The 13839-nt window shown below is 43.8% G+C and overlaps 1 protein-coding gene across 2 annotated transcripts in view; it reads left to right on the forward strand.

The window, feature by feature from the left end:
• MREG (melanoregulin) overlaps nucleotides 1–13839 on the forward strand; it is an 87347-nt gene that overhangs the window by 2076 nt on the left and 71432 nt on the right. Inside the window, exon 1 of one of the 2 annotated variants that reach the window (XM_039470165.2) lies at nucleotides 11901–12393. The exons of the other annotated variant lie outside the window; for it this stretch is intronic. Within the exon in view, the coding sequence (XP_039326099.1) occupies nucleotides 12302–12393 (92 nt within the window). The 5' untranslated portion in view covers nucleotides 11901–12301. Of the gene's footprint in view, nucleotides 1–11900; nucleotides 12394–13839 lie in introns of those variants that run through there. 2 annotated transcript variants of the gene reach the window in all.

Consider the following 13839-nt stretch of genomic DNA (forward strand, 5'->3'; position numbering starts at 1 on the left):
ACATTAACCCACAGTTTTTTTCCATTATCACACAGAAAAATATGGCTCTCTTAGCCAGGCGCTGTGTCACACATCTGTAATCCCAGCACTTTGGGAGGCTGAGGCGGGTGGATCACGAGGTCAGGAGTTCAAGACCAGCCTGGCCAAAATGGTGAAACCCCATTTCTACTAAAAATACAAAATTTAGTCAGCCGTGGTGGCGGGTGCCTGTAACCCCAGTTACTGAAGAGGTTGAGGCAGGGAATTCCTTGAACCCGGGAGGTAGAGGTTGCAGTGAGCTGAGATTGTGCCACTGCACTCCAGCCTGGGCGACAGAGCAAGACTCCTCAAAAAAGAAAAAAAAATGCTTCTCTTTTCCTCCCTACTTGCCCGTTTATCTGAGAGGATTTTTTTGCAACCGAAATGGTCCATTAATGCATTTCCTCAAACAAAAGGCAGTTCTTTCTCTTGAGATTTGTACTACTCTTTTAATCTATGTTATCCAGCTGTTTCCAGGATAGATTTATTTAAATAAAAAAAGACAAAATAAAGAAAATTTAAAAACTGCCAGGTGTGGTGGCTCACACCTGTAATCCCAGTACTTTGGGAGGTGGAAGTGGGCAGAGCACTTGACGTCAGGAGTTGGACACCAGCCTGACCAACATGGTGAAATCCTGTCTCTACTAAGTATATTAAAATTAGCTGGGCTGTTGGGCATGGTGGCTCACGCCTGTAATCCTAGCACTTTGGGAGGCCAAGCAAGGTAGATCACCAGGTCAGGAGTTTGCAACTAGCCTGGCTAACATGGTGAAACCCCATCGCTACTAAAAATACAAAAAATTAGGTGGATGTGGTTGCACGCACCCATAAATCGCAGCTACTCAGGAGGCTGAGCCAGGAGAATCACGTGAACCCAGGAGGCAGAGGTTGCAGTGAGCAGAGATCGCACCATTGCACTCCAGCCTGGGCGACAGAGCAAAACTCCATCTCGAAAAAAAAGAAAAGGCTAGGCAAGGTGGCTCAAGCTTGTAATCCCAGTACTTTGCTAAGCCGAGGCAGGTGGATCGCGAGGTTAGGAGTTCAAGACCTAACTGGTGAAACTGACATGGCCAAGGTGAAGCTCTATCTCTACTAAAAATACAAATATTAGCTGGGCATCGTGGCACCTTCCTGTAATCCGAGCTAGTCAGGAGGTTGAGGCAGGAGAATTGCTTGAACTGGAACCTGGAAGGCAGGCAGAGGTTGCAGTAAATGGAGATCACACCACTGCACTCCAGCCTGGGCCACAGAGCAAGACTCCATCTAAAAAAAAAAAATTAGCTGGGTGTGGTGGTGGGTGCCTGTAATCCCAGCTACTTAGGAGGCTAGGGCAGGAGAATCACTTTAACCCTGGAGGCGAAGGTTGCAGTGAGCCTAGATTGTGCCACTGCACTCCAGCCTAGGCAACAGAGTGACTCTCTCTCTCTCTCTCTCTCTCTCTCTCACTCACTCACACACACACACACACACACAGAGAAAGAGAAATAAAATGTAAAAACAAGTTTTAATGGTTCATTTAAATTGCTTCCCTTATATTATTTAAGAAATATATGTAGTGGTCTATACACTTTCCCATGGTTTTCAGGCTAATAAATTAAATACCAATTCTTACTAAGATGAAATGAAATAGGAATACAATAATCGATGTTATTTGGCACGTGGTAGCCAAGAGAAGAGAGGACTTACTGCTCAATTTAGCAGTGCCCTAACAGGTTTAGAGTTTGGTTTACAACTAGTTTAAATCTGCCACTTAAATATTACTATGGCCCTTTAAGCTCTAGGCTCATACAGGCTTGTGGCCACAGCAATTTTCCATCTGTTGAGTAAAAGAAAGCTTTAGAACCTGTTTGAGATCCTCAGCTGCATCTCCGAAGAGCCTGCAGTGAATTTACAATGGAAGGCCAGGAGGTGGCAGCATAGAGGATTACAGGAAGGTTTGTAAAAAACCTTTGTGGGGAAGTCTGCCTGCTGCCTTTACTTTTGTAGAACTTGTCCGGGAGAGTTGCAGGGTTCTGGCCTGTTGCTGTATCTTCTGAGTGTTGTGGAGGAAGAAACCATATAAAGGAGTAGTGAACTAAAAACCCACAGGCATAAATTCAGTTATCTTTAACACTCAGTGGGTAGGATCTGGGCTTAAAGTTCAGGCAAGCCTTTGGTGGCCTTTCATAGCAAATGTGAATGATGCTCAGCTTTTCTCCTACTACAGTTTTTGATGCATCTTTTTCTCCTATTTTGTAACTTCGAGTCACCTTGCATTGAACAAGTGCTTAATACATGCTTCTTAGAGTTTAATTGAATTGGAAAGAGGTATGGCATGATAGCTGGGTCCAGGCTTATGTTTAATTCTGGTTAGATATAATATAAAGAGACTTTGGAGAACACAGAATACTTGGAATTGTAGAGGGGCTTGTCTTCTGGAGGAAGGAAGAGGGTGGATTCTAAATCTCGTCTCTGGGGCTGAGACTTGAGACTGTTCTGGGCATCTGGAAAGTGTTTGTTATGGCGAGGGAGTTAGCTGTGACAATAGAATCTATATAGGAGTATAGTTAGAGATGGAGATATAATTCAAGTGGGAATATTGTTCAGTGTAGCAGTATAGTTAGCGATGTGAGTCTAGTTAGAGATGGCAACATCGTTAGCTGTAAGAATCTGCTTAGATGGCCAGGCTTGGGGGCTCTCACCTGTAATCCCAGCACTTTGGGAGGCTGAGGTGGGTGGATCACCTGAGGTCAGGAGTTTGAGACCAGCCTGGTCAACGTGGTGAAATGCTGTCTCTACTAAAAATACAAAAATTAGCTGGGCATGGTGGTGGGTGCCTGTAATCCCAGCTACTCAGGAGGCTGAGGCAAGAGAATTGCTTGAACTCAGGAGGCAGAGGTTGTGGTGAGCCGAGATTGCACCATTGCACTCCATCCTTGGTGACAAGAGCAAAATTCTGTCTCAAAAAAAAGAAAAAAAAAAAGAAAAAAAGAATCTGCTTAGAGATGGTAGCATAGTTAATCATGGGAAAGACGCAGGTGAGGTAGGGGAGAGCACATGGTAGGAACTGAAGGATGGGTGTCTCGAGGCACAGATGAATACAGAACTTTTGAGTTTTATAATTTTCTATTTTTGGCTCTGGGTAGTACTCTGTGGATAAGTACTGTTGTTATTAATTAACTATTTTTTTTTGAGGCAGAGTTTTGCTCTTGTCACCCAGGCTAGAGTGCGGTGGTGCGATCTCAGCCCCTCGCAACCTCCACCTCCCAAGTTCAAGCAATTCTCCTGTCTCAGCCTGCAGAGTATCTGGGATTACAGGCACCTGCCACCACACTCAGCTGATTTTTCTGATTTTTGTATTTTTAGCAGAGATGGGGTTTCACCATGCTGGCCAGGCTGCCTTTAACTCCTGACCTCAGGTGATCCACCTGCCTCGGCCTCACAAGGTGTTGGGATTGTAGGCGTGAACCACTGCACCTGGCCAAATACTGTTTATTTTTCATCTTTGCATTCCATGCATGCATTCCACAGTGCCATGCTTACACAGTTGATAATAAAGACTTGTTGAGTTGAATAGTTTCAGATGGTCATAGTTAGCTATGGAAGGTGATGGGGTCGGGCCTGACTAAAGGATGAATACTTAATAATTGCAGCTTCCATTTACACAGTGCTTCCCGTGAAACTGTCCTAAGTGCTTTCTGGGTATTATTTTACCCAATCCTGACAGCAGCCACAGGGAGGCACTGTTATGCCAAAGGGCATGCTCTAAGCCATCCTGCCAGTGGTTCCTAAATTCGACATGCCTCAGAATTCCCAAGCCTCTGGAACAGAGGTGAGAGGGTGAGAGGTGAGGGAGGGGCCTAGGGAACAACATTAAAGGAGGCACTCACTTTTGGGGTTGTGCAGTTGCAGAATGGGCCCCAAAAGTGAGTGCCTCTACTTGTGGCACTCTAACCTCCTCATTTGTCTCATTCTAGTCCCTGCCTTGCTTGGGAGCCTTTTAAAAATGCAGATTTGGCCGGGTGCAGTGGCTCATGCCTGTAATCCCAGCACTTTGGGAGGCTAAGGCAGGTGGATTGCCTGTGCTTGGGAGTTCGAGACCAGCGTGGGCAACATGGTGAAACTTTATCTCTACAAAAAAACCCCAAATGTTAGCTGGGCATGGTGGTGCATGCCTGTGGTCCCGGCCACTTGGGAGGCTGAGATGAGAGAATTGCTTGAGCCCAGGTGGTGGAGGTTGCAGTGAGCCAAGATCGCACCACTGCCCTCCAACCTGGGTGACAGAGGAGACCACATCTCAAAAAATCCCCAAAGCCTAACAAATACTAAAAACACAGATTCTTGGGCCCCTACCAAAGAGCTTACAATTCAGATGATGTCAAATAGTGTCTAGGAATCTGGAGTTTCAGTAAACATCCCTAGGGATTCTAGGGTCGGTGTTTAGGACCATCGCTCTTTGAGAAACTCTGCTTCTGCCAGCAGTCTCAGATGAGAGTTCCCTTAAATTCGATGAAATAATTTCTCTCTGTCTGTTTGGTTTGGGGAGTAGCTGTTGGTGAGGTCACCAGTTTTCTATCTAAATTTTATTTTTTTTAGAAGTGAAAGGTCTCACATATTTATTACTGAACCCAGGCAACCAAAGCCTTCTTTTTTTTTTTTTTTTTTTTTTAACATGAATAATGGAAGCACTGTGGGTTGTACTAATGAATGCCTTCATAACAGATACAGAAAGGAAACTGTTCAAACTTCTCCAGATAGCGGTGACATTTTTCAGCTTGATTTGGTAACACGATTGTGGCCTTCAGACAGCGTAGATATGTGTGCCATCGCATGCGTAATTTCTTACAGACCAAGCTTGGTTCTTCTCCAATGTCTCCCTTTGGAGTTGTACCTGATCTTATTACCAGTTTTCATCCGAATCCACTGGGGAATGGGACGGTTTTGCTTTTGTTTCTTGGCCAGGAATTGCATAATCCTGAAAGTCTTGTGAGAAGACATGGTGAGAAACGGAGTAAAGCACACACCACAATGACGGAGGAAGGAAGAGAGGAGCGCTATCTGAATTTTGAAGGATCGCAGTGGGAGTCTGATGTTCCTCTTGCAGAGAGCTCCGTAGTGTGTTTTGCAGGGCTTTGGGCTGACAGGACTATTCCTCGTGGGGTTCTTTCTGTCCATTCTAGATGGCAGTCCTCCTTGGATACACACACCATGTTTAAACTAGTGCATCAGCAGCTGACATTACCAAGTGTGGTGGATGTTTTCTTTGGCCTTGCCAGTATCCATTCCCTTTTTGTGTTTCCAGTTGATTTTCCTTTGGAAACGAGAGCTTTCCCACTCTCAGTCCAAGTGGCTTACCTTTCCTGTCTCCCCAGTTCCTCTTCACTTGAGCCTTGCAAGGGTGTGCGTGAGACTAGAACCGGTTAGGTAGATGTATTTCCTCCCTCTGAGCAGAGCAATTGGTTCCATTTGGGCCAAGAAGAGTCAAGCCTGGGCCTGTTGGTCAACTGTCTGAGAAGGAGCTATCTTCTTTCTGCTAAGATCACAAGCAGAAAAGAGGGTACAATTCAGGCCTAGTGGGGGCCTGAGAATGCCATAACTCAGAGCTCAGAGATGAAAAGAGAAAAATTTTGATTTTTTTTTGAGATAGAGTCTTGCTCTGTGGCCCAGGCTAGAGTGCAGTGGCATGATCTCAGCTCACTGCACCCTCCACCTCCCAAGTTTAAGTGATCCTTCTGCCTCAGTCCCCCGAGTAGCTGCGCTTATACATGTGTACCATCACGCCTGACTAACTTTTGTATTTTTACAAAGAGATGGGGTTTCACCCCGTGTTTGTCAGGCTGGTCTGGAACTCCTGACGTCATGATCTGCCCATCTCGGCCACCCAGACAGCTGGGATTACATGTGTGAGCCACCATGCCCAGCCGAGACCCATTTTTATTTTATCTTTTGAGTGCCTGGATCCAGTTATGTCTAAAGCTAGCATTATGTCTGAAGTTTCTAGTTACTTGAGGCAGTACATTTCTCCTTATACTAAAACTAGTTTGAGTGATGTTTTTTGTCATTAATAATTAGGAGATGATTAATATTCAGAGGATAAAGGTCATAAATATCTACATAAAAAGGTGTTAGACACACAATAGAGTTAGAATCCCTTCATAGAAGGGCTGAGAGAGCCAAACTTTTTGAAGAAGAACATCTTACCATGCTCTGCCTCTTCCAGCTCAGCTTATGTATTTTATTTTCTCCTTGGGAAAAAATACTTTATCTTTTTAAAAGGGCAGAATTATTCCTGAGTATGAAGTTGCCTAGAGAATAATCTCTACTGAATTCTGAGGACAAGTAGTATGTTTGTTGCCTGGAACTGAAGAATAAGCAAAGATTATGCCTATTAAGGTTTTCTAGAGTATATATTTTGGGGAGGGGAGGGAAGTGAAATTGACCAACAAACTGCACCCAATAAAAATAGTTTGAAAATTTAGAAAGTCATTTGCATTATGGGACAGATAAAAACAGACAGATGGTGTCTGTTTCTCTTCAGGAAGGCGAGGCCAAGCAGAGAAACAGAAAGAAAAGTCTCACTTGACTAAATCAAACTTTGGTGTGTTGTACCCTGCCTAAGAGAGGGTTGTGTTCTTTCAGGACCAGCTCTCTCTCTTATCATAATTACCCTTTTCCTGCCCCTTAACCCACTTCAGGGGACTGTATGGGGTTAGTTCTGAAAGCAACAGACTCTAACATTGGTTAACTTAAGCCAAAAAAGGAAAAAAAAATAGTATTGATTGACAAGTTATGGAGTAACCCATAGAATGATGGGAACACTAAACAGCTAGAATAACATACGTTGTTTTAGAAATGCAAGAGCAGGAAAGCTGTAATCATCTAAAGCCTGGAGTGATTGTGGTTCAGCCTGATCTTCAAGATGCTACCCTTTAAATCATGCCTCAACTCCAGCTGTTTTCCAACTTTGAGTCTTTGCCCTTAAGACGCAAATTATAGAATGAGTGTTCGATTGGCTCATCTGATCACATGTCAATTTCTTGGTCATATGTTCTTTTCTTGTTGGGGGTTAGGGGTGCAGGATGGAGGGTGCCTTCATTGTTATAGTCAACCTGTGGTACTGGGAGCGGGGTGTTCTTCAAAGGAAAATAAAATGCTATGATCAAAAGGCAGAGTGAAGGATACTACAGAGGCAGAAACAAGAGACTCTTTAAGGACCTTAGGCTGGATTTTACTTCGGTGACATTAGTTGTGTCACTCCCTGATGTGACTTCTCTGGAGATGTGATGCATGTTGCTTCTCTGTCTTGGATCACTTGGGGTGAGTGATGATGCTTAGCTCAGAGTACTGGTTTGTTTCAGAAGCTCTCTTTTTTCTCTAAGGAAGACAGTGCTTGTTAGTTTTTCTTTGCTGGATTTGGGCAGCTCATAAATAGACTCTTCAGAATTAAACATAACTCCATGCAAACACTAAATAGCTCTTTTTCTGTTTTCTTGTATATATTCAACACATTTGTTATGTGCCCACTATGTGCATGGATTGTACTAGATGTTGTGGTATGGCAAAGTCTGTGGTGTTCTAGGTGTTGGGGATACTGCAAAGAACAAAACAAAGTCTTTGCCTCCATGAATGGACCCTACATTCTAGTTCACCATTGTATTCCCGGTGCCTGGCTCAATACATGTTTACAGAATGAATAACTGAATGATACCAACTCATGCTATGTTATCTAAGCACATGGAATGTGTTAATGATGTGGCATTGGAGCATATATATATATATATATATATATATATATATATATATTTATTTATTTATTTTATTTTATAAGATAGTCTGGCCGTGTCACCCAGGCTGGAGTGCAGTGGTGTGATCTCAGCTCATTGCAACCTCTGTCTCCTGGGTTCAAGCAATTCTCCTGCCTCAGCCTCCTGAGTAGCTGGGATTACAGGCATACACCACCACTTCTGGCTAATTTTTATTTTATTTTATTTTTATTTTTAGTAAAGTCAGGGTTTCACTGTGTTGGCCATGCTGGTCTTGGACTCCTGACCTCAGGTGATCTACCCACCTTGGCCTCCCAAAATGCTAGGATTACAGGCATGAGCCACCGTACCCAGCTGGAGCTTAAATGTTTTGAATTTCTAATTTTTCCTCCCTGCCTATGTCTTTTCTTCCAACTCTCAGAAGTCGTCAAAAATTTCTTAAAGAGAAGGGCCTCCAAACTATGCTAGTTGTTTTCAAACCAGACTCTTGAGTTTTCCCTGCTATGGGGAAATCTGAAAATAGGAGCCAGAAAGCCTGCCTTGGAAACAAGCAGCTGATAGGGCTGTGAGTCACTAGGTGCCCCAGGGGACTGCTTACTCCCTAGACATCAGGTGCCCAGGGGCTCTTGGTAAAAGTCAGATGCTGCTGTGTGTGGTTGGTGGTGTTGGCGTCAACTCAGGCAGCAGGAACCATCTAGCACCACTCTAAAAAAGGGGAAGCTTGCTGCTCCCCTGCGAATGATATCTGAAATAGGAAATGGGATTGCCAAAATGTGATCTCAGCTACCACATCTGAATGTGAAACTGGAGAGTTGGGTCATGTTTTAATACCTATCAAAGTTCTAATTTATCAACAAGGAAATCATGAAGGTATTCAAATTCTGGGAAGATGAATGCTAAGAAAAACATTTAGATAAAAATCCCTAAAAGCCTAATAAACAGAATAGTTACATCAGTTAATAAGAATGAGGTAGTATTATGTGTACTAACAAGCGTTGCTCTCCAAGACATATTATTAAGTAGAAAAAGCTTGCAAATAGATGCACGCATGCCTTTTAGATAAACAAAACAAAACTCACTACCGATAATAACATCACACACAATGATGGTACATCACAAGTACACATATGTGTTTATGTGTCCAGAAAAAGGTTTGTACCATATTGATAATAATGGTTACCCTGGGTGATGTAGTGGGTGGAGGTAGAAAGGTGATTATGATTGTGGATAGTCAATAGAGGAAATCTGTACTGTAATATTCCAACATTTTAGAGGACTATTTCATTTAGAAGTTTTACAACTTAAAATTAATCTTAAAAAAAGTTAGTAACTGTTTGAGTTGGCAGACATTAACCTCTTGATCAAGTCTGTTAAATAGATGTGGTTCTGTGGCTTTCTATAAATATCCTGTCTGAAACAAACAACATATAAGATGCCTGCATATTGCAGAGGTACAGATGTCATATGCAAGCTGAGTAGTGCTAGAGCAGACATTTCCCCAATGGGCCTCCATCATTTGAATTTGATTAATAATATTGAATTCTGATATTTCTTCAGAGATAAAGGTTTTAAAACGATCTCATTTGTGTCTCATAACTGTGTTGAATAGGGTAAGACTTGTCACCTCCATTTCACAGATTAGAAAACTGAGGTTCATAAAATTAGGTGACATGTTTAAAAATCAGAGTTAGTAATGGGGCACAGCACCTCTCTTTTTCCAGGAGTTGAATGTTCCAATTTCTCCATTCTCAGCAAATCCAGCTCTAATAGTTCCTAGTAGCTGTCAGTCCCTAGATTTCATTTTCTTGCTAGCTGAGTTCACATTTTGGGAACCTCCTTTACCCACTTTCTACTTGAACCTAGGTGGGTTATCTCAAAATCCAAAATCCAATTTCAGAATATAGTCATTTTTATCAGGGGATTTTCCAGCCAGTAGGAAGTGTGGCGTCTAAAACCACACTCAGCCTCCATCCTGGCACCAGGTGCAAGTGGTAAGTGGCATAGTGTGGGCTTGACACCACAGTCCTGTGCTGTTTGGTGACAGCTGGTACTCTGTCACATCCTGTTAATGTTTTATGATGGGTCCATATCCTGTCTCCCCAGCTAAGCCAGAGGCTGCAGGGACCTTCTGTTATTTTTTCTTATCCCTTAGTAGCCTCTCAATGAATATGTACTTGATAAGTCCCTTCAGCCTCACACTGTAGCTGGAACAGAACAAAACTATGTGTAGTAAGACACTTCTAAAGATAATACACAACCCATGAATATTGACACTTTCATAAGCTCTTGCTCTTCCTCCTCCCCCTCCATGCTGGCTCTTCCCACACTTCTTTATCTCAGCCAGTGGAGACAAAGCCTCCATGTTTATAAATCCAAAACTTGGGACTCACTTTTTTCTTTCTTTTCATACCCTACTTATAATCCTCCAGCATATCTTGTTGGCTCTACCTTCAAATTCCATCCGGAGTCTAGCCGTTCCTTACCGTCTCAACTGCTACCACCCACCACCCTGGTCTTAGCCACTGTCATCTGTCACCTAGACCATTAGAATGGCCTCCATTTACATATCCTTGACACTTAGGTTTTTCTCAAGACAGCAGCCAGTGGAGTCTGTTACCATCTTGGTCAGACCATATCATTCTCTCTACTCAAAAACCTCCGAAGATTTACTCAGCTTATGTGGAGCAAAATCTAGAGTCCTTGCAATCAGTGTCCTACAACATCCCACCTTCCACTATCTCCTATGACTTCCTCTTTCATGGCCCCCTTCTCTCTAGGGCCCCTGGAGTCCATACAGGAAAACTACGGTTTATTTTCTCTCCTCTGGGGTTTTCCCCATAGTGTTCGCACTGCCTGAAATACTCTTTCTGGTGGTACCATGGCTAGCTTGCTCACCTCCTTCAAGTTTTTGCTTACATGTTACAGTCTCAGCGAGGCCTTCCCTGATCACCTTATTTAAAAGTGCAGGCACCACTTCCCTCTACCCCAGTGCACGCTCACACACATACACACACACACACACACACACACACACACATACCACACACACACATACACACCCCTGGCTCTCCCTGGCACTTCTTATTCCCTTCCCTGCCTTATTTTTCTCCATAATCCATATCAGCTCCTAACATACTAAATAATGGTTTTATTTGTCTGACTTCTCCACTAGAATGTTTGCTCCATGAGAGTAAAGATTTGTATTTGTTTCATTCACTGTTGCATTCTCAGCTCTTAGAAAATGCCTGGCACCTAATAGACGAGATGCTCAATAAATATTTGTTGAATAAATTAGACTGGATAAGACAAAACTTTAGATTGTACCTTGGATTTGGCGAGGGCATAGGAAAGTAGATAGTTTCATATGTTGCTGGTCAGAGTGCAAATTCAGATTCTTTCTTTGGGGAGCAATTTGGCTAGATCCATCAAAATTAAAGAGACATCTTACCAGTGGCCCACAATTCAACTGCCAAATATTGGTTCAATAGATATTCTTGCAGATGTGTGCAAATACGTTGGTTCAAGAATGTTCACTGCAGCATTATCTTAATAATGAAAGCTGGAATCCACCCGTATGTCCATCAATAGGGGTCTGGGTAATTAACACGTGGGCATCCTTAAAACGGCTTAGCCTACAACTGTTAAAATGAGAGGAGGATACCCACGCGCGGACGTGGGGCAGCCTTCACGATACGCTGAACTGAACAAGCCAGGTGCAGAAATGTGTGAAGCGTGCCGCTGTTTGGGTCAAAGGGAGGAGGATATGCACATATATTAACAAGTTTGTACAAGCACAAATAAATACACTATACATAAATAAACAGCTCTGGAAACTCTCAAGTGGTTGCCTCACATATAGGGGCTATTTAAGGATTAGGAGGTTTGAAAACAAGTTTTCAAATCATCGTGCTTATATTACTTAAAAAAAAAACAAACAAACAACCACCTACGTCTATATGCATCAATCCACGGTCTTTTGCTAACTTTTACTCTGTGTGGGGCTGACGTCAAAAACATGCCCAAAACTCTGCTTTGAAGGCGTGTGGGGTTGAGGGAGGATCTTTAATTTCCTCGAGCAGTGAAGCCAATAAAAGGTATGAATAGATTCAGCCCAACCTCGTGCTCTGTGGCTCCAGGGCTTTCCCCTCCCCGCCATTCCCCAGCCGGGCTGCCTGCCGTCGGTGCCCTGGGATTTTGCGAACTGGCTGGAGTCCCTGTTTCCCCCTTAGAGGGCGACAGCGGGGCGTCTTGGGGACGCATGCGCCCCAAATTGCGGTCGGGGAATTAAAAGAGAGGAAAAAAAAAAAACGCCCCAAGAAAACTCACGCCCCAAACAAAACGCAAGCAGAGGAGGGCGCGCGGCCTGCAGCCCTCGCCCGCGTCCCCGGCCGCGGCGTGATGCGCACGGATCGGCCCGCCACACCCGGGCCGCCGCTGTCCCCGCACCTGGACGCCGGCCCGGTGGCCGCGCCTCAGCCTCGATCTGCCGCCGCGGCGACTCGATCCCGGGCTCCCGGCGCCGGTGGGGGCCCTCGCTCTCCATGGGGCTGAGGGACTGGCTGAGGAACCTGTGCTGCTGCCGGTGCAAGTGTCTGGAGGAGCGCGCTATGCCCGAGAAGGAGCCCCTGGTCAGGTGGGTGCGTCGCCCGGATGGGGATCTGGGCTTACCTGGGCCGCCACCGGGCGTGTGGACACCTGTGTGCTTGTGTGATTAGGGAGGTGGGCTTGCTCTTAGGGCACGGGGAGGCACCATCTCAGCCCTTTGGTTCCTTATGGGATGTTTTGGGTTTGTTCCTTGAGTAAGATTTTTGCCCAAAAGCATAAATCTTCGGAGACACCTAAGACCCAGCTGGATAACTGTGCCAAGTGCAAAGAATTCGGGTGTCCTGCCTGGGGAGGGAAGTAAGGGAGAGAAGTTTATCAGAAGTTTCCATAGAAGTCTGATGTAATGCAACTGTAACTGGGTATTTGATCGGTGTATTACAGTGAAACAGGCGACTGTGGATTTCTGTGTCATTCAGCAAAAAAGTCGTCTATTTCTTACTCAATTTTATTACAAAAAAACAAAAACAAAAACAACAACAAAGAAAAAACGATGCCAGTGACTGAGTACAAGGAAATATTTTTCACATTAGAAAAATGCATGTTTCATCAAGGGGCAGCCTATTCACTAGGATGTTGATTCATTACAGGTTAAGCTGTGAAATGTGAGGAAATGCTCATTAGCAATAAGCTAAGAGGCTTTGTGAAGAGACTCTACCACCCCAGTTTTGTTCAGGGCTGTGATTTTAAGCAATGATTTTCTATCTTGAGTTTGCTGAAATTGAGATTGGACTAGGTCATGCCTCAGGGGTAGACATGACGGAAACAGAATATTTAAAATGGACTTAGGAAACAGTACTTCAGGTGGAATTCCAGGGTTGAGTAAGCAGATACTAAAGCCAGGGTTTCTTTCTTTTGAAGTAGGCAACTCATGTAATACAGTTTGCACAACTTTTTCTAAGAAATGACTTACCTTTTCTTGCTTTATCAAGTCCAAACACCCCCTTGACTTTGGAGATCTTACGTAACCCCTTCCTGCCTGTCCACTCTGATTTTCTAGTACATTAAACAGTGTACACTCCTTATGGCCGTGGGAATTATCCACTCATTCGCTCCAAGCTTTCCTCAAGTGGTGACCTTTATCCTTGCCCCTCCTTCCTAAAGGCTATTTTCAAGGCCTTCTCCAGCAATCTTCTTTGATTGCTTTGCCCTTATCCATCTTCCTCTTCTAGGATTTAGGACTTAGAAATTACCATCTACTCCTTGCTGTGTGGTGAGCACATGCGTATATAAACACATAGCTCATATATATTATATATATAAAGTCATACACACAATACACAGTGTTTTTGATTGCTCTTGTTGATGGCACTCCCACTTAGATTTTTAGATTATTGTGGGTAGTGAGAAATGGAATAATGTATCTCTAATATGTAGTGGGTAATGCAATCTAGAATTTTATGCTTAGGTTATGCCCTGAACTTGTCAGGGCTTTTAGAAACATGAAATACAGTCTTGAGCTTAGTTTCATCCTCAG

The sequence above is a fragment of the Saimiri boliviensis genome, chromosome 5 (assembly GCF_048565385.1).
Source record: "Saimiri boliviensis isolate mSaiBol1 chromosome 5, mSaiBol1.pri, whole genome shotgun sequence".
Classification (NCBI taxonomy): Eukaryota; Metazoa; Chordata; class Mammalia; order Primates; family Cebidae; genus Saimiri; species Saimiri boliviensis.